At 50.6% G+C, this 22,352-nt stretch overlaps 1 protein-coding gene across 1 annotated transcript in view; it reads right to left on the bottom strand.

The window, feature by feature from the left end:
• Positions 1-22,352, bottom strand: part of PCDH15 (protocadherin related 15) — a 432,606-nt gene that overhangs the window by 189,962 nt on the left and 220,292 nt on the right. The window contains exons 11-12 of the mRNA XM_071563312.1: positions 22,187-22,299; positions 5,917-6,123 (exon numbers count right to left, since the gene is read on the bottom strand). Of these exons, the coding sequence (XP_071419413.1) occupies positions 5,917-6,123; positions 22,187-22,299 (320 nt within the window). The remainder of the gene's footprint in view (positions 1-5,916; positions 6,124-22,186; positions 22,300-22,352) is intronic.

Below are 22,352 nucleotides of genomic sequence, written 5' to 3'. Positions count from 1 at the left end.
GGCAATGAGGCAAATATCAGCCAAAAATGCTTCAGTCCTCCTGGTTTAAAAAAAGTTTCAAAAAATCTATGACTGACTGTTCCTTATCTGGGTATATTATTGCAAATCCATAACCTGCACCTGCAGTTTGATTTAAAACTTATTTTATCCCTTATTTGCTCTGTTTGCTCCAGTCACTGCTGAGGTGCATTTAAGTAAAATAATCATTGTTTGAAATCTCCCACAAGCTCTCTGAAAGCAAAGATCACAGAAGTGCAAACACCCTGAGCTGGAGGGACCCATGGGGACCAAGCCCAGCTCCTGGCCCTGCACAGGACAACCCAAGAGTCCCACCATGCCCCTGAGATGGTGAGCAATTATCTGTTTGCTTTGAGTTCAACTTCACAGGCAGTGGGGAGACAACCAAGGAAGTGCCTGGTAGGGGAGAGCCAGGAGGGCAGCAGGGCTGACCTGCCCTGGGATGGTGCCCAGGGATGGTGCCCAGGCTGGAGGGACCAGGGTTAGCACACAGGGCTTTCCTGAAGACCTCCTGGCACATCCTACAGATGTGGCATCAGTGCCTGCCAGCCACCTGCCCTGGAGAGGAGAAGGGTGTGTGGAGACCTCCCAGCACCTTCCAGGGTCTGATGGGCTCCAGGGAAACAGGAGAGGGGCTGTGCATCAGGAACTGTCTCCAAGGCCAGGTTGGATGGGGCTGGGAACAATCCAGTCTAGTAGATGTCCCTGCCCATGGGACCATGGATGGTCTGTAAGGGCCTTTCCAACCCAAACCATTCTGGGATTGATGCACAGAGCAGCTTTTTGGATACACAGAGCAGCTGTTTGGATACACAGAGCAGCTTTTTGGATACACAGAGCAGCTTTTTCACCAACCCTAACCAGCAGATAACAGAAATTGTCTCTCTCCCATGCAAGCCCAAGAGCAATGCCTGGGAAGCCTCAGATAAAGAGCCCTCAGATCCCACTGTTTGAATTCCTCATCTCAGCCTTGGTTTGCTCAGGTCTTAAAGTACCCCTGTGGCTTAATTTAATTCATGCCATTTAAACAGACCACTTAATTCTATCAGCCCTTGGCAGGGCCACTCTAGTTAAAGGTCTGTTTGCAATGTCACATCTATAAATTAATTTTGGGGAGGTTTATAGCAGGACTCAATTATAATTCCCACGGGTTTAAATTCAGAATGTGTTTTGTTCTTTTTTTTCTTTTTTTTTTTTTTATTCCTTAAGACACACAGTTAAGGTGGACACTTTCTCTCTGCTTTTACCAGGGAGTCACTTGAACAGGAAACACCATCTCAGCTGATTTTTCAGTTGGGAGACAGAACACATCATGTTTCCTCAGTGCCACTGAGATGCACAAGCACGTAGAGAATTTCTGTCAACGTCTCCTCAGCAATCCTGACTGACTAAATCCATTCATTTCCTCAGGTGGAATGAGAACATTCAGACCTGCAGAGGTTAATAAGCATTGCCTGTGCTCACAAACCCACCCTGAGCTGCCCTTGAGTCTTCCCTGCCTTTCTCTGCTGGAAGCCTCCTGTCCACCCCAGGTTGGAAGCACCCCATGAATCTCTCACATGTGGATTAACAGTTCCATTTGGTTCTCTGCTCCCTCCCACCCATGTCATGGCAGTGGAAGGACTTGTGCTGGCATGAGCCAGGTGATGCCAAAGGAAAGGAAAGAGCACGGAGCATTTCCACCCAGGGATGGGCTGGTCAGGTCTGGCTGCAGGCAGAGCTCTGTCAGAGAATCCCAGCATGGCTGTGGCTGGAAGGGACCTTCAGGTTCATTTTATTACCAGTCCAGGGTGCTCCAAGCCCTGTCCAACCTGGCCTTGGACACTCCCAGGGGTGGGGCAGCCACAGCTTCTCTGCCCATCCTGTGCCAGGGCCTGCCCACCCTCACAGGGTGTATTTCTTCTGCATATCCAATGCAAACCAACTCTTTTGGTTTGAAGCCATTCCCCTTGTCCTGTCCCTCCATCCCTTGTCCCCAGTCCCTCTCCAGCTCTCCAGGAGCCCCTTTTAGGCCCTGGAAGAAGCTCTCAGCTCTCCCTGGAGCCTTCTCTTCTCCAGGTGAGCCCCCCCCCCCAGCTCTCCTACATCCTGAGATAAGAGTCCAGCATTCTGGAAAGAGAGAGGATGAATCTCCTCTGGCAGAGCTGATGGATCAGATGTTGTTGGCCTTAAGCATCAACAAAACATGCAAGAGAGAAGACTGGTCCATTCTGGCACCAGATTCTTGAGACAGAGCAATGCTTCCCTCCCCTGTATCTCCCAGGCTGGCCATGTCCATGGTACTTATCCCTCAAACCTGGGAGAAGGGGCCAGAGCAGCAGGAAGGGGAAGGACCACGAGGGCCACTGGCCAAGCTGCAGCAGAGCCCACGTGCCCAGCACATGTGACAGGGCTCAAGATCTCCATTATTTTGCCCCCACTTTGGGTGTCAGAATTCAGGTTTTATGCAACATCATTTCCCAGTCTAGAAATCCTTGGCAGTTCCTCATCAGGCCTCACTGAAACATTAAATTTTTCCAATAATAAACAAGAAAAATTGACTTTGGGCTCTGTCTTGTTTTGCATGTGTGGCTGATGTCGATTTTCACCAACTCCACCACACTCCTGCTATCCATCACCCAGTGAAAATTAAAACTTGATGGAAAACAACCACGTATTAAGGTCAGTGGGAAAAGCATTTGGGCTCTTGGACTGTCATATCCATAGGAAATTTCCTTTCCTGTGGATTTGAACTTTCATGTCTGTTTGTACTGAGACACAGAAATATGTCACAGCTTCTAATGTGCTCAAGAACAATAAACTGGCTCTTCATTGTCTTCTGATGAAGCTCATTTAAGTTTTGGTGCTCTTCCCAGTTCAGGATCTCCTGCAGACTGGACAGCTTTTTTTCCATCATTAGTGATGCAATTAAAGCAACAAATGTTTGGGCCACTTCTGTCAAAATTTCTAGTGTAGGTAACAAGGCTGGCAATGAACTGCCCTCTCCAATGCCCAAATGCTGAGAGGAACTCCTGGCAATGTGCTGATGTAGCAGAGAGGAGCCCAGGGGTCAACCTTCCTGTGAGGAACCTCAGGGCAGCCCTCAAAACTCGAGGCACTGAACTTGTACTGACTAAATGAGTGGGGAACACAAATCCCAGGATGACTTTACACAGCTCAGGGAAGCAAAAGAACAAGCTTTGGAAATGAAATGTTTGCATTTTGAGAGTGTGTAAAGAGCATGTGGGTTACTACCTGCCTGGCAGTGACATGATTTGCTCAGTCAGCCCAAATTTGGGATTTCAAAGTTATCCTCATTTTCTGCCTTGTCTATAATCTAATATGTAGCTACAGTGAGAATCTTGTGTTGTCAAATCTGCCTGTGCCATCCCATGGGCAGAGCTGAGCCACTGCCAGGGGAAGGTTAATCCCAGCACTGTTAACTCCAGCCTGGAAACCCTCTGGAGGTTAATGAAGCCCAAAGTCTGTCTGACATCCCCTCAGCTACAAATGGGAAACAGTCCCAAAAAAGCAGCAGCACTGAAAACTGCCAGTCAATTAAGTGCCTGAGCCAGGACCCTGAAATTTCTTTAATTAAATAGAATTTGCTTTGAATTATTCCAAGCACAGGGGATTCAGCCCTTCCCTCACCAGCCATGCAGGGGGGTGGTTCTTTAAACCCCCTTTGGGCTTTGTGTGCACAGGAGGATTTTCTGAGCTCATTGCTGCTGATCACAGAATCATGGAATGGTTTGGGTGGGGGGGACCTTAGAGATCATCTCATTCCACATCCTGCCGTGGGCAGGGACACCTCCCACCAGCCCAGGCTGCTCCAAGCCTTGGACACTTCCATGGATGGGGCAGCCACAGCTTTGGGTGCACAGGAGGATTTTCTGAGCTCATTGCTGCTGATCACAGAACGATGGAAGGGTTTGGGTTGGGGGGGACCTTAAAGATCATCTCATTCCACATCCTGCCATGGGCAGGGACACCTCCCACCAGCCCAGGGTGCTCCAAGCCTTGGACACTTCCATGGATGGGGCAGCCACAGCTTTGTGTGCACAGGAGGATTTTCTGAGCTCATTGCTGCTGATCACAGAATCATGGAATGGTTTGGGTTGGGGGGGACCTTAAAGATCATCTCATTCCACATCCTGCCGTGGGCAGGGACACCTCCCACCAGCCCAGGGTGCTCCAAGCCTTGGACACTTCCATGGATGGGGCAGCCACAGCTTTGTGTGCACAGGAGGATTTTCTGAGCTCATTGCTGCTGATCACAGAACGATGGAAGGGTTTGGGTTGGGGGGACCTTAGAGATCATCTCATTCCACCCCCTGCCATGGGCAGGGACACCTCCCACCAGCCCAGGGTGCTCCAAGCCCTGTCCAAGCTGGCCTGGGACACTCCCAGGGATGGGGCAGCCACAGCCTCTGTTACAGACAGATACACACCAAGCCATATTTGAACCAAAGAACTTTCCACCACTTTCAGAAAACTGTGGGCGAAGCAGAAGAAACAGCCATTTGCTCAGGCTAAAGCATCTTAAAATATCCCAGTAATTACTTTTTAATGCCCTTAAGGATCCTTCCAAGGGAATTTCTCCAATGAGCAGTTCCAAAGGCCATGGAACTGTGGCCATTACTGAAAGGACTTGATGTCTGTGGTGCTCAGGCACAGGTTCCACCACCAGAGTCTGCTCAGCTCAGTGAGTTGCATTTCTCAGCACACACCTGATTCCTGCACACCCTGGTTACTCCTGCACTGAGATCCAAGATCCCATGAATTTGATCAACCAAGAAACTGCTTTGTTTTCCAGAAAACCAGACAGGAATGTTCCACAGGTGATCCAGGTCCCCAGCAACGCCCTGATTCCACACCTTTTATCCAAGCCTCTGAAACCCCAGATCCAACACTCATTCCCAGTCATTCCCACGTGCTTTTTCAATGCCCATACCTCGAGGGAGACATTTTAATGGCCAGGAAGGAGATATTCTACAGGAGTTTGGGGTTTGAAACAGCTTCTTGGGACAATCAATCGCTCCAATGCAGGGATGTAAAAACATCCTTCAGTCTCTAATGTTTCTTAAAAATCCTGGGTTTGCCTGTGCCCAAAGTGAAGCCTTCAAAGGCAGGGGGTTGTGTTCAAACCATCAGGTTAACAACTAAGGGGTAGTGCCATTTACCACAGCTGGTGCTACGAAACCTGGGCTGCAGCTCAGCTTTCCTCAGGGACCTGAAGACAACAAGAGACCAGAAAGCAAAAAGAACAATGGGGACAACTGGAGAGCCAACAGTGATGAGGGGAAAAAGAAACATTAGCCAAAAACCCCCCTGTCATAACCTTGGGGGAACTGGAGAAATGTCAGCCCAGGAGGTGATGTCCTGTTACTGTGTGGTTGCTATTCCTGTGAAGGTGCCCCATTGGCACTCTGAGCAATGTCAGTGTTCAGATCTGGGCAGAGCAAGGAAAGGATTGACCTTCCAGCCTCCTGCCCTGCCATTGCTCTTCTTCTCAGATCAAATAGTGACTTCCTCCCTCTCTGAGCCCCTTCTTCCCTCTCTGAGCCCCCCTCTCTCCCCTCTCCTCAGCCGTGGGAAAGCCTCACCCCTCTCACAAAATGCATTTTTATTCCTCTTCACGCTGAGGATTCATCACCTTGACCAGAACACAAACTCATGGAGAGCTGAATAGAACACAGAGTTGTTTTCCAGCTCAGAGGCACTTTCAGATTCCTTCTCCAACTTGAACTTCAAAGGAAAACCAAAAGGAAACCGTAGTGGAAATGTTGAGATTTTTAATATAATTTATTGATCAAAGCTTCTTTGTTTCAATTAAAAAAAAATAAAAGAAGAAGGAAGAACCCTGGAAACAATCCCAATGCAAACAGCAGAAGGAGAGTGTAAGAGAAGCAAACCTACCTCCTCCACGTCGTTGTCCAGCACCACGACCTGCAGTGGAGAGGTGAGGTTCTGGTTACCAGAGATGGTGGTGCCCACAGGGGAGGACTCCAGGATGAAGCCCTCATAGGTGGATCTGGTGAAATAAGGCTTCTGGTTGTTCTCATCGAGGACCTCGATGTGCAGGTTGGCAAAGGCAGGAAGGGGGTGGCCATTGTCTTGTTCAGCCTGAAAAACACCTCATCTGTCAAAGGTTCTTGGCCAAGAACAACTACAAACAGCCCTGGTGATGGCCTGGGGTTTGGAGTCATAATCCAGCTATAGATGGATAACATCAGACAGATTCCCCCACTGTGAAACTCAGCATCATGAAAAAGAGAAATATCAATGAAAAATTAGCCAGGAGAGAGGAACAGAAGGACCTCCCATCACAATCACCTTCCACACAGTCACAGGAAACCCAAAGCTCTGCAGCACAGCTGCAAACACAGTTCCTTAAACTCTCAGGGTTTGGAGTTTTGGAAAAACCTCTGCAGGACCAAAGGAACTTGGAAGTGCTGGTGGTACAACAGAACTCACAGCAGCAGCCAGAGGGTTACACCCAAAAGATGATGCCAGCACACATGGTTGCACAGGACTTGCTCCAGGTCACTGGACATGACTTCCTCTTTCTGCCCCCAAATCCAACTCCTCACTGTCACATGACTGGCATTTTAACTCTGGGTTTGCCTATTTCTGAATCCCAGAATGGGCTGGGTTGGAAAGAACCTTAAGGACCATCTCATTCCACCCCCTCCCACCAGCCCAGGGTGCTCCAAGCCCTGTCCAACCTGGCCTTGGACACTCCCAGGGATGGGGCAGCCACAGCTTCTCTGGGCACCCTGTGCCCCCAGGGAAGTTGTGGATGTGAGGGCCAGGCAAAACTCTTGACTTCAATGAGTAATCCCCAATTTTCACCTGATTTATTCTTATTTTCCCAACTCCTAAGCATAAAAGCACTAATTGCCCATTCCCGTGTGCTCACCCAACACAAACCCACAATCTTACCTTCTTTGCTTTTAACTTTACAACCAACAACTAATTAAGGCAAAGAAACAGGGGAAGCAGAAGGCAACAAGTCATTTCTTCTCTAATTTATGAAGTGCAAACCAGTTTTAATTACAGTCCCACACATGTCCCTCTGGCAAGACAACAGAAGGGCATTGAAGGACACTCTCCTGTGGCCAAAATTTTGCATTCCCAGTGCCAAGATCTGTATGGACACAGACCCTGAGACCACAACAGAGCTCCAACAGCACCAGGACCTTCTCAGACAAGAGAACTGTGCTGTGAAATGAACTTCTCAAGTGTAAAAATAGAGCAGAAGAGAGAGAACAGGCCCTAAATTACTTTGTATCTGCACAGGGTTTATTTATAATTGGTATTTCCCCCATTTCAAAACAGGCAATTCCTTGGTTTTCAAACCAAACATCCAGGGAACCTTCCTCTGGAAATGTCATTCTGATTTCATCAACTAGTTGGTTTTAATTTCCTACTTAGACCCTTTTTTTTGGTCTGAAAAGTGTAAATTCTCTTCCTTTATCAAGCAACAGTGGGATGCTGGTGATGATAAACACTTCCATTGCAAGCAAAAAAGAAGTACAAACATTAAAACTGCTCCTTAGCTTGAAGTAGGAGGTGACACCTCAAGACAACCATAACAAACTCTTCAAAACACTCAGGTTTTAGGAGAAAAGGTGGTGGGTTTTTATTCTCTTTAAAATACCTCTGGCTTCCTCTTGAACAACAGCAGCAAACACAGAGGGCTCCAGCCCAGGGGATGCTCCACTGAATGAAGCTGAACTTCATGTGGAAAACCCACCATCACCCGATGGCCTGAGAGTCCTCTGGCTGCTGACCCAGAGGATGAAACCCCAAAAATAAGAGTTCACACCCAACCCCTGGGAGTTTTCAGAGCAAACCTTGATGTTCTGTGCAACTGCTACAAAGACATTCTTTAAAGAAAGGAAAACGCAAAGGGCAGAGGCTCCAAATCTCCTGGAGAGCTTGAAATGCCACAACGATGGTCCTGCTGAAAAGGCAGAGTGAGCCCAGACCCCACCTTGGGTTCAAAGGGAATATTCACCCATGAAGGGTCTTCACTGCAGGTCTCACCAAAGTGCTCTCAAGTACAGAAGGTCAAACACAAAGGGAATGGTCAAACACAAAGGGAATGGTCAAACACAAAGGGAATGGTTAAACACAGAGAATTGTCAAACACAGAGAATTGTCAAACACAAAACTAAAGAGGGTTGTGTGAGCCCCAAACTGCACTTCAGGGATTCAGGCCCTGGAGACCAAACTGACAAAGCAAAGGAGTCCCTTCCCAGCAAGCACTTCAGCTCCAGAGCACTTCAGCTTCCCTTCCTGCTCACCAGCTTGGCTTCACTGGCCCAAAAGAGCAACCAATTAAATATTTTTGTTTCTAAAGACACCTATATTTAGGGAGAAAAGCAAGTATTTCAATAGCACACATGAAGAAGAGGAGTTCTTTGTTCATCCTTCCTCCACAGGATCTCATCTGGTCAATATGACAGGACAGCATTTGCCCATCCCCTGCCACTTGGACAGCACTGACATCTGTCCCAGCTCAGCAGGTGGGACCAGTTTATCCCTGTGTGGGTGTGACCAAAGCTGGGCATTCCAAACCCTCTGGGCCATTGCCCAGCAACTGTTCCCAAGGGCCCATTGGCAGCAGCTGCCCAGGGCACAGCTGAGCCCTCAGGCTGGGAGCTGGCTGGGAAAGAAGCCTGGCAGAGGAGCTGGGAGAACTGCCCTGCAGGGACTCCTTGGCACCTCCACACCCACCTGAGGGCTCAGCTCTGCTCAGGGGCCAGCAACCATTCCAAAATCCCCCCTGACTGCCAGAGTCAGATCCCCCAGTGTGGAACTCCCTGCCCTGGGGGAGGCACTGGGGGCTCCCACCCAAACCTGAGGGGAGAGAATCTTGGGGCTTGGGGACCTCTGGGACCATTCATGGGATCCAGAGGAGGAGCAGACCCTGGCCAGGAGGAGCCCACCACTCTCCCCCAGACTGTGCCATCATCTGCACCAACAGGTTTGTCCCTTCCTTTTCCTTTGGACTCGAGGGAACCACGTGGGGCTCAGCACAGGGGCCACCAAACCCCCCTGTGTTTGTGCCCCAGGGGGTGGGTTACACTGCTGGGGTTGGGGGTTAAACCCAATTTCTCTTTGTGCCATTGCCTTTATTGTAATATTGTTATTAAATTGTAACTCTGACTTATAATCTCTCTCATGGTGGGTTTGTTTCTCCTGCTGGTTTATCTTTAAACCAGCACAACATCCTTCACAAGGGATGAGATTTCTGTGGGCTGAGGGAGAAAAGGAAGGGACTTCTGGAATTTTGGGGAGGACATCAGGAAATATGTTCCCCGAAGCAATGTCTGCATTAAATGGTTATGTGAGAAAAGAAACACTGCTGGGGGCAGACTGGGATCTCACCTGCCCTGATTTAAGGACTTCCTAAGGGTGGATCCTTCCTGAGTGGAAAACTCAATTCCTGAGTGAGAAGTGAATGAGAACAGCCCTGGGAGAAGGACTTGGGGGGCTGGTGGGGCAGAGGCTGGACATGGCCCAGCCCAGAAACCCCCCCATGCCCTGGGCTGGTCCCACAGCGTGGGCAGCAGGGCAGGACAGGGGGATTCTGCCCCTCTGCCCCCCCAGGTGAGACCCCACCTGCAGAGCTGCTCCAGCCCTGGGGCCAGCACAGCAAGGCCATGGAGCTGCTGGAGAGCCCAGAGGAGGCCCCAGGATGGGCAGAGGCTGGAGCAGCTGTGCTGGGAGGGAAGGCTGGGAGAGCTGGGATTGTTCAGCCTGGAGAGGAGAAGGTTTTGTGGAGACATCACAGAACCTTCCAGGATCTGAAGAGGCTCCAGGGAAGCAGGAGAGGGGCTGTACCTCAGGAAATGGAATGATAGAACAGGGGGGAATGGCTTCAAACTGAAGATTTAGTAGATATAGTTTGGACGTTAAGAAGAAATCCTTCCCTGGCAGGGTGGGCAGGCCCTGGCACAGGTTGGGCAGAGAAGCTGTGGCTGCCCCATCCCTGGGAGTGTCCAAGGTCAGGCTGGACAGGGCTTGGAGCAGCCTGGGCTGGTGGGAGGTGTCCCTGCCCATGTCAGGGGGTGGCACTGGGTGGGCTTTGAGGTCGCTCCCAACCCAACCCATTAAATCTGTGCTGTAGTACTTAAAGCCATGGAATAAATCAGGAGGAGGCAGCACAAAGAGGAAGGTCAGGGCTGACAGAGCTGCTGCTTTGAGGTGCACAACTACCCTGGGAGATCTGGGTGAAACAAGGGACAGGATTTGTCCAGATTTAGGCTACAGTTTAGGGTTCTGTGTCACACACTGGCTTAATTCCCAAGGTCAGAAAGTGCAGCATAAGGGAAGAACTACTGAAATGGATTACAAATTGGCTTAAGGACAAGAGGCACAGGGTGTCTTTAGAACTCAGAAGAAATTTGACTTTACTGTCAGTGAAGCTTGGGATGTGGCAGGGAAATTAAATTGCCACATAATGTGTCTAGACACTGTGCTTAAAAAAACCCCAAACCCCCAAACAGGCATTTTTTTGGTCACGTATCAAGGGTAAGAGACTTCAGGATGGGCAAGTGAACAGTCCCAGTTACAGATTCCACCTTTCCAAACAATGTAACTCTTTCCTCTTCCCTTCCCATAAAGAGAACACCACCTGTGAAGATGTTATGTCAAGTTTTACGTGATGGATGTTTGAGTTTTACATGAAAAAAAAAAGCCTGTTTTCTGCAGAAGGGAAATACAGTGATTTCTGTCAGTGAGAGACATTGCAGAACACACCAGTTACTGATTTTAAGAGTTTCACTGCTCTGTGAGTGCTGACACACAGCTTGGGCTCAGGCTTACCTCACAATCACAGGTCTCCCTAATGTGTGTCTGGGACAACACTCGAAAGGCAAGAAAACCCTTTGCCATGGGAAAAACTTCCTATTTCCATCTGGATGTGGTAACTCTGAAGATTGATATCAAGGAACACTTTAGTGATGTATAGGAAAAGCTTTGGGGTTTCTGCACCCTTTTCCCTCCTCTCCAGAACAAATCAAACCTGTCCCTGCACTCACTTTTCAATTCTCCATCAACTCTCATCACTGGGTTACACACAGGGGAGGAAAAAGGGATGACTCAAAGGGAATTAATTGAATACTGAGCTCACCTAAGGGATGAACACTTGAAGAGGTGTTTAAAAAAAACCAACCAACAGTTATTGCACTTAACACCTACAGGAGGTGCAGAGCAGTTCAACCAAACTAATGATGTGGGAGATTTCACCCTTGTCAGGAAGTGCACTGAGCAACTAGTTAATGAAAATACACTTATTTCACTCTTTTTTTCTCATCTGTCACTGTGAATTGAATCCAAAAGTTTAGAAAAGCAAAGAATAGGCACAAATCCTTAATATATTCTTTAAGATACATGGGAAGAGGGGAAAATTGGAGCTATTCTGGATGAAGATAACACAGGTCAAAAGACCAAAAGAGGGTGTGAAGAGCTGAAGGTTGTCATTGGTGCAAAACCCACAACTGAACATTGCAAATACAAACTTCTGAAGTGCTGAGAAAAGTTAGATAATTCAGGACTTCTGAAGTCTCAAAAATCACAGACTTTGGAGCATTTCCCCAAGTCCAGGAACTTCCAGTGCAGTGAAGCTCAGCTGAGGGACAAGTTCTCAGTGCCTGCCAGCATTGTGTGCTCTGAAATTCATTATACAAGAATCACTCAGAGCCATCAAGGCTGGAAGAGACCTTCCAGATCATCAGGTCCAACCATTCCCCCAGCACCACCATAATCACCCCTGCCCCTTGTCCCCAAGGGCCACATCCAGATGCCTCTCAAACACTTCAGAGAAAGTGACTCCTGCTCTGCCTGTCAGAGCAAACAGGGGGTATCAGACTCATCACAGCTAGAATGAATCACAGTGTGGGTTGGAAGGACCCTAAAGACCGTCCTATCCCACCCCCTGCCATGGGCAGGGACACCTCCCACCAGCCCAGGGTTCTCCAAGCCCTGTCCAACCTGGCCTGGGACACTCCCAGGGATGGGGCAGCCACAGCTTTTCTGCCCAACCTGTGCCAGGGCCTGCCCACCCTCACAGCCAGGAATTCCTTCCCAATAGCCCACCTGTCGCTGCCCTCTGGCAGTGGGAAGTCCTGTCCCTCCAGCTCCTCAGGCACAGCCCCTCTCCAGCTGCCCTGCACCCCCTTCACACACTGCAGGGTTGCTGTGAAGTCTCCACTCCACCTTCCCTTTCAGAGAAGAACAACCTATTGTATCTGCTCTAGACTTTGCCACCTCCTGTTTCAGGGAGCTCCTGGTCCCTCTTCCCTCTCCCAACTCTGCCCCTGTCTTTCCAGGTGTCTGCTGTGGCTTCTCCCTTCCCCACCTGAGAGGAGCTCCAGTTCTGCTCTGCCCTTGCTGGGACAGGGACAGGGACAGGGACAGGGCTGTGCCCTGAGAGCCTTCAGTCCTGCCCTGCTTTCCCTCTGTTCTGTTCTCTATTTTCATTCATGATTTCTAATGTTCCACTTGCCTTCTTTTTGGCAGCCACAGATGACTGAGCCAACCTTCACACTCAGTGCTTGTTCCAATGCCAGGACCTCATTCCCAAGTCAGGTCAGAACCCATCATTTTATGTCAAAGGCCACAATGATCTTTCCTGACACATTTCACTCTATTTTTAAGCCATGCCTAATTTTATCAGCCATTTTATCACCTACTCATTTGGTCTTACAAAGTCCTTCTGCAATTCTAAAGTCAATCCCTGGAAGTTTCATCCCTAGAAGTGTTCAAAAGTCACTCTAGATTGTGGACATGGACCAGTGGTGGCCTTGGCAGTGCTGAGGAATGGATGGAACTGATGATCTTGGAGGGCTTTTCCAACCTCAGTGATTCTGTGACTGTAAATTTGACCCCACAACCAGACCAGTTGGGTTGGGGCAACAGCATCTGTCCAACCAGCCAATCAACCTGGCAAGGTGACAACCTGGAGGGAGGTGACAACCAACACCTGCATGAGGACGTGATGGACCCAGGCTGGCCACCAAAAGCTTGCAGGGTGACATGAGCAGGAGGGACACCATAGTAAGTCCTGCCTTCCTAATCTCCATCCCTGAAACCCATGGAGAAGTCTGGAGCAAGGAAGATAGAGCAGGATCAGGGTAGGGATATGGTTAAACACACTGGCCATGAATCCTGGTGGGAGGTGTCTGGTGCCACAAGACCCTCCTCTGCTGCACCCCAAAGGCTCCTGAGGTCTAGAACAACTGAAATGTCCCTTCTGTCTTCAAGAAAGGTAAGAATGAAGCCCCAGGGGAGCACAGAGCAGTCAACCTCAGTGCCAGGGAGGGTTGTGGTGGAGCAGACAATTCTGAGAACATTTCCAAGCATATCAAGGACCAGGAGGAGACTGGGACTCCTCACTGTGCGTTTCTGAGGGCAATTCATGCTCCATCAGCCTCTCAGGTCTCTGCAGTGAGAGGAATGGTTGGTGGGCACAGGGAGGGCAGGGGGGATCTTGCCCAGGTTGCCCAGAGGGGCTGCAGAGGGGGCAGGGCTGGCCATTCTTCAGAGCTTCCTGGCAATCTGCAATTGGATGGTCCTGCAATACCTCAGGGTCATAACAAGCTTTTTATTTCAGTGTTTCACCCACTGAGATGATTCCCAAGTTCTTTCAAAAGCCAAGGACTCCAGCCCAGGGCTGTGCCCTAACCCTGAGCATTTCCCAGCCTTACCCTCTGCAGCTGCCCCTGGCTGGCAGAGCATCCTCACCCAGTCTCCCTGGACTTCCACTTGGAACAGAGAACAGCCTTTGCTCAGTGAACAGATGCCCAAACCCAGAGCTAAATAGACTTTATTTTCTGCCTTCCAAGTGTGTGTTTGATGCTGAGGCTGCTGGAGAAGCAATCCCCCCTTTTCATGGCATGCAGGACACTTTCAGCAGCCTCGAGAGCAATGGAGAAGAGGGATCAATGAAGCTCCCAATGGGAATAGGGAGGCCAATTAATCTCCACAGTGAGGGTCAGCAGAGCATCACCTTCTGTTGATTCTGCTGAGATCCATGTCAGGGAAAATTGTGCACATTGTGAAGGGTTTCACTGTCCTGGAATAGCTGATCATGTCCTGGGAGCACCTCTCTGATCCAAAGCACCTCCACAAGAAAGGAATCACTAAATCACAGAATATCCTGAGCTGGAAGGGACCCACCAGGACCATCCAGTCCAACCCCTGGCCATGCACAGACACCCCAACAATCCCACTCTGTGCCCCAGAGGTTCATCCCAACCCTCCTGGAGCTCTGGCAGCCTTGGGGCTGTGCCCCCTGCCCTGGGGAGCCTGGTCAGTGCCCACCACCCTCTGGGGGAAGAGCCTTTTCCTGAGATCCAACCTGACCCTGCCCAGGCACAGCTCCAGCCCTTCCCTGGGTGCTGTCCCTGCCCTGGCACAGCTCCAGCCATTCCCTGAGTGCTGTCCCTGCCCTGGCACAGCTCCAGCCCTTCCCTGGGTGCTGTCCCTGCCTTGGCATAGCTCCAACCATTCCCTGTCTCCTCTCCCTGCCCTGGCACAGCTCCAGCCCTTTCCTAGGTGCTGTCCCTGCCCTGGCACAGCTCCAGCCCTTCCCGGGGTGCTGTCCCTGCCCTGGCACAGCTCCAGCCCTTCCCTGGGTGCTGTCCCTGCCCTGGCACAGCTCCAGCCCTTCCCTGGGTGCTGTCCCTGCCCTGGCACAGCTCCAGCCATTCCCTGAGTGCTGTCCCTGCCCTGGCACAGCTCCAGCCCTTCCCTGGGTGCTGTCCCTGCCCTGGCACAGCTCCAGCCCTTCCCTGGGTGCTGTCCCTGCCCTGACACAGCTCCAGCCCTTCCCTGGGTGCTGTCCCTGCCCGGGCACAGAGCAGAGATGGGTGCTGTGCCCACAGTGCTCCTGGTGAGGAGGCTGTTTCCAGTTCCCAGGCATCTTTTTGGGATGGGCAGGACAACAGGCACACATATTCCTGCCCAACCAGTACCACAGCAGGATTCATGTCCCTGGGCACCAGTTGATGGAACCTTGTGTGTGGAGCCAAGTTCATTCCCAATATTCCTCCATTAACATGGAATTTGGCCTGGCTGCTCCAGAAACACTCCCAGCTGATTTATTCACCCTCCCTGTGTCTAGTCCCAGCCTAAAAAAAACCTCAGACAATTTAGCAGGGGAAAGCTTTCTACATATCCAAAGTCCCACTCTGTCCAAAAATTCCAGGAGTAAAAATTCCAGAGTAAACAGAGCAGGTATTCCTGCAGGAAAGTTCCCCATCACCCCTTGCAGAACACAACCCAATGTCCTGGTAACACTGGATTTGAAACAGTCTGTTCCACCTGACCTTGGGTCACCACCTGAGCAGGAAGGAATGCAATCCCACAGCAGAGCTGGTTCCATGGTTTTGTCCCACCCCAGGTTAACCACAGCCTGGCTGAAGCACCATGAGAGGGTGACACAGAGGGCCACAGGACAATGAAAACCCTCTCTGAGGATGTTCTTCAGAACATTCCAATGGGATGAAGTTCAACAAGGCCAAGTGCAGGTCCTGCCCTTTGGCCACCCCAACCCCTGCAGTGCTCCAGGCTGGGCACAGAGTGGCTGGAGAGCAGCCAGGCAGAGGGACCTGGGGGGACTGAGGGACAGGAAGCTCAACAGGAGCCTCCAGTGTGCCCAGGTGGCCAAGAAGGCCAAGGGGATCCTGGCCTGGATCCAAACTAGCGTGGCCAGCAGGCCCAGGGCAGTGACCCTTCCCCTGGACTCTGCCTTGGGGAGGCCACACCTTGAGTGTTGTGTTCAGTTCTGGGCCCCTCAGTTGAGGAAAGAGCTTGAGGGGCTGGAGCGGGGCCAGAGAAGAGCAACGAGGCTGGAGAAGGGACTGGATGTGGCACTGAGTGTCCTCTGAAACACCTCCAGGGACAGAGAATCCACCATGTCTTGATCCAACCCCACTGTGACCACCAGCCCAGGGCACTCTGTGCCCTGGGCTGGTGGTCACAGTGGGGTTGGATCAAGGGTTGGATTTGATGATCTCAGGGGTCTCTTCCAACCCAACTGAGAAGAGAAGAACAGCAAGGCTGGAGAAGGGACTGGAGCACAAGTGCTGTGGGGAGAGGCTGAGGGAGCTGGGGGTGTTCAGCCTGGAGAAGAGGAGGCTCAGAGGTGACCTCAGCACTGTCTGGAACTGCCTGAAGGGAAGTTCTGGCCAGGTGGGGGTTGGTCTCTTCTCCCAGGCACTCAGCAATAGGACAAGGGGGCACGATGGGCTCAAGCTCTGCCAGGGGAAATTGAAGTTGGAGAGCAGAAAGAAATTCTTTGCAGAGAGAGTGCTCAGGGATTGGAATGGGCTGCCCAGAGAGGGGGTGGATTCCCCATCCCTGGAGGTTTTTCAGCTGAGCTTGGCCGTGGCACTGAGTGCCATGATCTGGTAAAGGGACTGGAGTTGGACCAAGGGTTGGACTTGATGATCTCAGGGGTCTTTTCCAACCCAACCCATTCTATGATTCTGTGATTCTATTCTATGATTCTGTGATTCTATTCTATGATTCTGCAGCCACCACCATGGCACAGACACTGCTCCTCCCAGCACCAAAAGCCCAAGTGGCATCAACCAATTCATCTTCATAGAAGCCTTGAGTTTGTTTGGGTTGGAAGAGCCTTGGAGTTCATCTCCTTCCAACCCTGCCTTGGGCAGGGACACCTTCTGCAGACCAGGCTGTGAGAGTTTATTCTCTAAGAGCCACAAACCCCTTCATTTCCATGAACAGTCTAATTAAAAAATCAGCCTACAAATGTTATTTGAAGCTGGGAAACTTCTCCCCTCCTCCCCCCACTCTCCTCTTATTATAATTTGGAGTTTTTATTGACAGAAATCCTTCTCCATTTCCCAAATTCAGTCAAACCCAATGGGCAGTGCTTTAAGAACTGGCCAGAGAGGCTGAATGCAAACCCACTCCAAAATTACATTATCAGTGTAATTTATCAGTACACACAAGAGATCAACAAAACAGTTCTCTACTTTCCCACCTGATGTGGAGGAAGTTTGGAATCCAGCCTGGTGGATTCTCTGGAGAGCAACAATCCCATCAATGGGATTTCCCAGCCCTCAGCAGCTCATCCTTGTGAAAAATTGATTATTAACAGCTGCCAACTTAGGTTTGGGCTGATTGATAAAGAGCCCAAGTTCCAATAGGGAAGGATCAAAATGCATCAAGATTTGATTAATTCTCCTTTTGGCTTTAAAAAAAAAAAGAAATAAAACCTCACTAAGGCTTTTTAAAGCCTTATGTCTACAGTGTCATGTGTGTCTAATTTTAATTACAGTATTATTGGCACTGGAAGCCCTTTCAGTTGAAAGGTTCTAAATCCACCTGTTGCAACATGGAAAATCCAGTGGGACACCTCAGAAAAAATCCACACATTCTTTTGTAAAAGCCCCTGTTGCTTGGCAGGGAGTGGAAGTGCCAAGAACTGCCATAAGAGGCCAAAACAGTTTTTCTCCTTGCTTATCACCTATTCTATTCTGGAGATAAGCATGGAGGCTGAAACCCAGCATTTCTTATTCAGATATGTAGTTTTTTCCTTGTCTGCCTCTTGGAGAATTCAAACTTTATCAGCAATGCAGTTTTTGTACCACAGGAGATCACACCCATTTCCTGGGCACCTTCCTTCATGCATTCTAATATTTCATGTATTGACTTAACCACCTTTTCCATTCCACTGTTTTCCATAATATCTTAACAGCAAAAAAATAATAAAAAAAAAGAATTGATCTCCTGATATCAGAGGGAATATTTTAAAGATGAAAAGTCGTGAGTGCTGCAAAAATATTTTCTGTTTGAAGGCAAACATCACACGTTGCACCCTCCAGATGAAACAGAATCAGATCCAACAACTTCAATGCTGCCAGAAATGAAACCTTGAGAATGTGCAGCACAAGAATCTGAAGGCTCTGTTTGGTACAAGCCTGAATCATGAGAGCAGCTCCAAAGGGCCCTGAACCACACAGAGTTAGAGCTTTCATTGTTCTGGGAGGTGGCACATTGTCATTCTCACAGACTCATCATTGTCCTCCTGATCCTCCTGACTGCACATCCAGCATAGCAACAGGAACATAAACACGTCCATAAACATTGCCCTGAACAACCAAAGTTGCTCTTTAGGCTCAGAAAATACCCTCCCATATACACGTGGCTGCTGAATGTTGGAAACTAAAGTGCTACAGGGTTTTAACCTGAAATTTTGTAGTGTATTTAGAAGCATGGAATGGGTTGGGTTGGGAGGGACCTCAAAGCTCACCCAGTGCCACCCCCTGCCATGGGCAGGGACACCTCCCACCAGCCCAGGGTGCTCCAAGCCCTGTCCAACCTGGCCTGGGACACTCCCAGGGATGGGGCAGCCACAGCTTCTCTGCCCACCCTGTGCCAGGGCCTGCCCACCCTCCCAGCCAGGAATTCCTTCCCAAAATCTGATATAAACCAGCACATGGAATCCTGGAATGGTTTGGGTGGGAAGGAACCTCAGAGCTCATCCCATCCCACCCCCTGCCATGGGCAGGGACACCTCCCACCAGCCCAGGCTGCTCCAAGCCCTGTCCAACCTGGCCTTGGACACTCCCAGGGATGGGGCAGCCACAGCTTCTCTGCCCAACCTGTGCCAGGGCCTGCCCATCCTCCCAGCCAGGAATTCCTTCCCACTATCCCACCTCTCCCTGCCCTCTGGCAGTGGGAATTCATTCCCTTTGCATCCCTCCACACCCTCAGAAAAAGTCCCACTCCATTTATTTAGATGGCAAACCACCTAAATTTCCTCCTCTGTCCCAGTCACAGCAAAACTCCACAATGGGAAGTGATATGATAATAATAATATAGAATTTTATAAAAGAATCCCATCCCAAATGATTCTATTCCAAGCTTTGTGCTTTGCTGTGTTCATCAGCAACCAAGGGAGGAAATCAGCAGAGTATTTAAAGAGGTGCCAAGTTACTCAACGCTGCCATAAGCTGTGATTTTGTTTCATCTTCTGTCTTACTGTACTCCCAGTTCTGCTCCTCAGAAGATACAGAAGGGATCTGTACATTAATAAACTTATTACCACTGTACTTGGATAGTGGGTGGCATTTAGTGGGTGCCAGCCCTGCCCATGGCAGGGGGTTGGAATTAGATGAGTCTTTAATGTCCCTTCCAGTCCAAACTGTATGTGTGAGTTCAATCCTTGTATTTAGGAAAAAATAAACACTACAAACAAAGAGCAAGGGCTTTATGCCATCCCTGTGTTTAAATGCTCTGCAGTTTGAAAGCACACTCTTTACTCTCCATGAAATGCCCTGATAAATACACAAGTGATCTATTATAAAATAAGATTGCAGAGAGTCCTTTCTCTTTTATTTCCCCTCCACTCATCAAGCAATACAACAAAACCTTTACAATTTTCTGTGTCATCAAACAACAGCTTTAGAGTCAGGTCCAGACTGTCTCCAAAAGAGCCAATTCTGCTCTACCCTCATTGAGAGAGACTTTACCATTGAATTCCAGAATCACTGAGGTTGGCAAAGCCCTCCCAGCCCACAGAGCCCACCCTGTGCCCGATGCCCACCTTGGCAAAGCCCTCCCAGCCCACAGAGCCCACCCTGTGCCCGATGCCCACCTTGGCAAAGCCCTCCCAGCCCACGGAGCCCACCCTGTGCCCGATGCCCACCTTGGCAAAGCCCTCTCAGACCACAGAGCCCACTCTGTGCCCGATGCCCACCTTGGCAAAGCCCTCTCAGACCACAGAGCCCACCCTGTGCCCGATGCCCACCTTGGCAAAGCCCTCCCAGCCCATGGAGCCCACCCTGTGCCCGATGCCCACCTTGGCAAAGCCCTCCCAGCCCATGGAGCCCACCCTGTGCCCGATGTCCACCTTGGCAAAGCCCTCCCAGCCCACAGAGCCCACCCTGTGCCCAATGCCCACCTTGGCAAAGCCCTCCCAGCCCACAGAGCCCACCCTGTGCCCAATGCCCACCTTGGCAAAGCCCTCCCAGCCCAGAGCACTCAGTGCCACGGCCAGTCCTGCCTTGGGCACCTCCAGGACTGGGCACTCCAAACCTCCCTGGGCAGCCCCTGCCAAGGCCTGACCACTCTTTCCAGGCAGAAATTCCTGCTGCGGTGCCCCCTGCCCCTGCCCCGGCCCAGCCTGAGGCCGTGCCCTCTCCTCCTGTCCCTGTGCCCTGGAGCAGAGCCCGACCCCCTGTCCCGGCTCCCCCCTCCTGGCAGGGATTGCAGAGCCAGAAGGTGCCCCCTGAGCCTCCTTTTCTCCAGGCTGAGCCCCCCCAGCTCCCTCAGCTGCTGCTCCAGCCCCTTCCCAGCTCCATTCCCTGCCCTGCACACGCTCCAGCCCCTCAGGGTCTCTGCCAGGAGTGCCCAGAACTGGCACAGCTCTTTAGGGGTCCCAGCAGTGCCAGTGCAGGGACAGGCACTGCCCTGGGGCTGTGACACCCCATGGCTGGCACAGTTCAGGTGCCCTTGGCCTCCTCTCCCACCTGGGCACACCTGGGCTCATGTCCAGCCACTGTCACAGCACCCCCAGGGCCTTTCCCAGCTTTCCAGCCACTGTGCCCAGCCTGGAGCTGCAGGGGATTGCTGTGCCCCAATGCCACTGTGCTCTGTGCCCACTGAGACCCTCTGGACTGCATTTACCTTTGCAGCCTGGTGCAAACCCACCTGCAGCACAGCTCACAGATTCCTGCAGCTTTGCTCAGAGTATAGTTAATACCTGACTGCATTTACCAAGTTAAATAATCCCAGACTCAGAGACTATTCTGAGTTGGAAGGACCCACAAGGATCGAGTCCAACTCTTAAGTCAGTGCCCCAAACAGGGGATTGAACCCATGACCTTGGCATTAGTACAACCAAGTTTTAACCAACTGAGCTGATCTCAGGTTCATTATGATATTGTCACCTCCTATTCTTTTCCTCTTAATCCTCAAATTGGCAAAGGAAGCAGCAAATACTCTGTTTTACATGTGCAGAGCTGGGACTCAGTAAGCAGGTGAAGATAAAGGTGGAGACTTTGTGAGCAGACACTGCTCCAGCCACGTGGGGTGGGCTGGGAGCCCCTGGCTCAGCCACAACTGCTCACTGTCCTCAGGTCCCACTGTAAAATTAAGGCCACAGCAGTGGGGACAAGGAGGAGGGAAGCAAACACCAGGGGTGGCATTGGAAGGGACAAACCCTGCAGACACAGGATCACAGAATGGCTTGGAAAGGACTCCAAAGATCATCTTGTCCCACCCCCTGCCATGGGCAGGGACACCTCCCACCAGCCCTGGTTGCTTCAAGCCCTGTCCAGCCTGGCCTTGGACACTTCCAGGGATGGGGAATGGTTTGTGTCTTTTCCCAGCAACAGGAGCTGAGTGAGGTTGGCACTGGTTGCTTTGGGAGCTTTCTTTTTGCCCAGGAGCAGAGCTCTGCACTGAGCTGCCTTCATTTAAATCATCCCTGAACAGATCAAAGCCAACATTAAACCAAAAGAAAAGCTTCCTAACTTGCTGCAAGGCATGGAGGTGACTATTTTGCTGTCCTTGCTCCTATCACAAGACAAGAGCAACAGGCAGCAACTGATGCCCAGCAAGTGCCACCTGGGCAGGAGGAAGAACTTCTTGGCTGGGCAGTGCCCCAGCCCTGAGCAGAGCCCAGAGAGGGGGGGAGTCTCCTCCCTGGGGATATCCCAGAGCTGTGTGGGCACAAAGCTGTGCCAGGTGCTCTGGGATGGCCCTGCTGGGGCAGGAGGTGGCACCAGATGCCCCACTGTGGGCCCTCCCAGCCTCACCCACTCTGGGACTCTGTGAATATTCCCATCTCACACCAGTATCTGCATCTCTGTGATCCTCCAGCACGAGCTGGGAACTGGAGAACACAGGAAACAGAACCCAAATGCATTCTCAGGACAACAGAGCCATAAAAACCAAACAGACAAGCAATGCTTAGTTTGTTAACACAAAATAACAGGAATTGTTAGAACTCAGCCATGATTCATTCCCTTTTCTCAATTACTTCACACCCTTCTGGCCCTGGATGGTGTTCAATGAAGCCTGACAGGCTAGAGATGAAAAGGGAAAGCTGCAGGAAAGACAGGCAAGCCCAGCCCACATTTTCCCCAGAGCTTTTTGTTCTCAGAAGAATACAGAAACGTGAATTCAGCAAAATTACCTTAATAACCAAGTCAAACTTCTGGTGTAAATCCCTATTTATTGGCTTGAGGAGTGTCAGTTCAGCTGTTGTGAGATTCATGTGGAAATACTGGGGATAATCCTCAGGAGTACCTGCAAAAAAGACATTGGGGTTTGAATAAATCTGAAAAGTTTTGTTCAATAAT

The sequence above is a fragment of the Pithys albifrons genome, chromosome 9 (genome assembly GCF_047495875.1).
Source record: "Pithys albifrons albifrons isolate INPA30051 chromosome 9, PitAlb_v1, whole genome shotgun sequence".
In the NCBI taxonomy this organism is placed as follows: Eukaryota; Metazoa; Chordata; class Aves; order Passeriformes; family Thamnophilidae; genus Pithys; species Pithys albifrons.
Note: the sequence above shows the minus strand (reverse complement) of the source record. Positions and strands in the feature narration are given on the sequence as shown.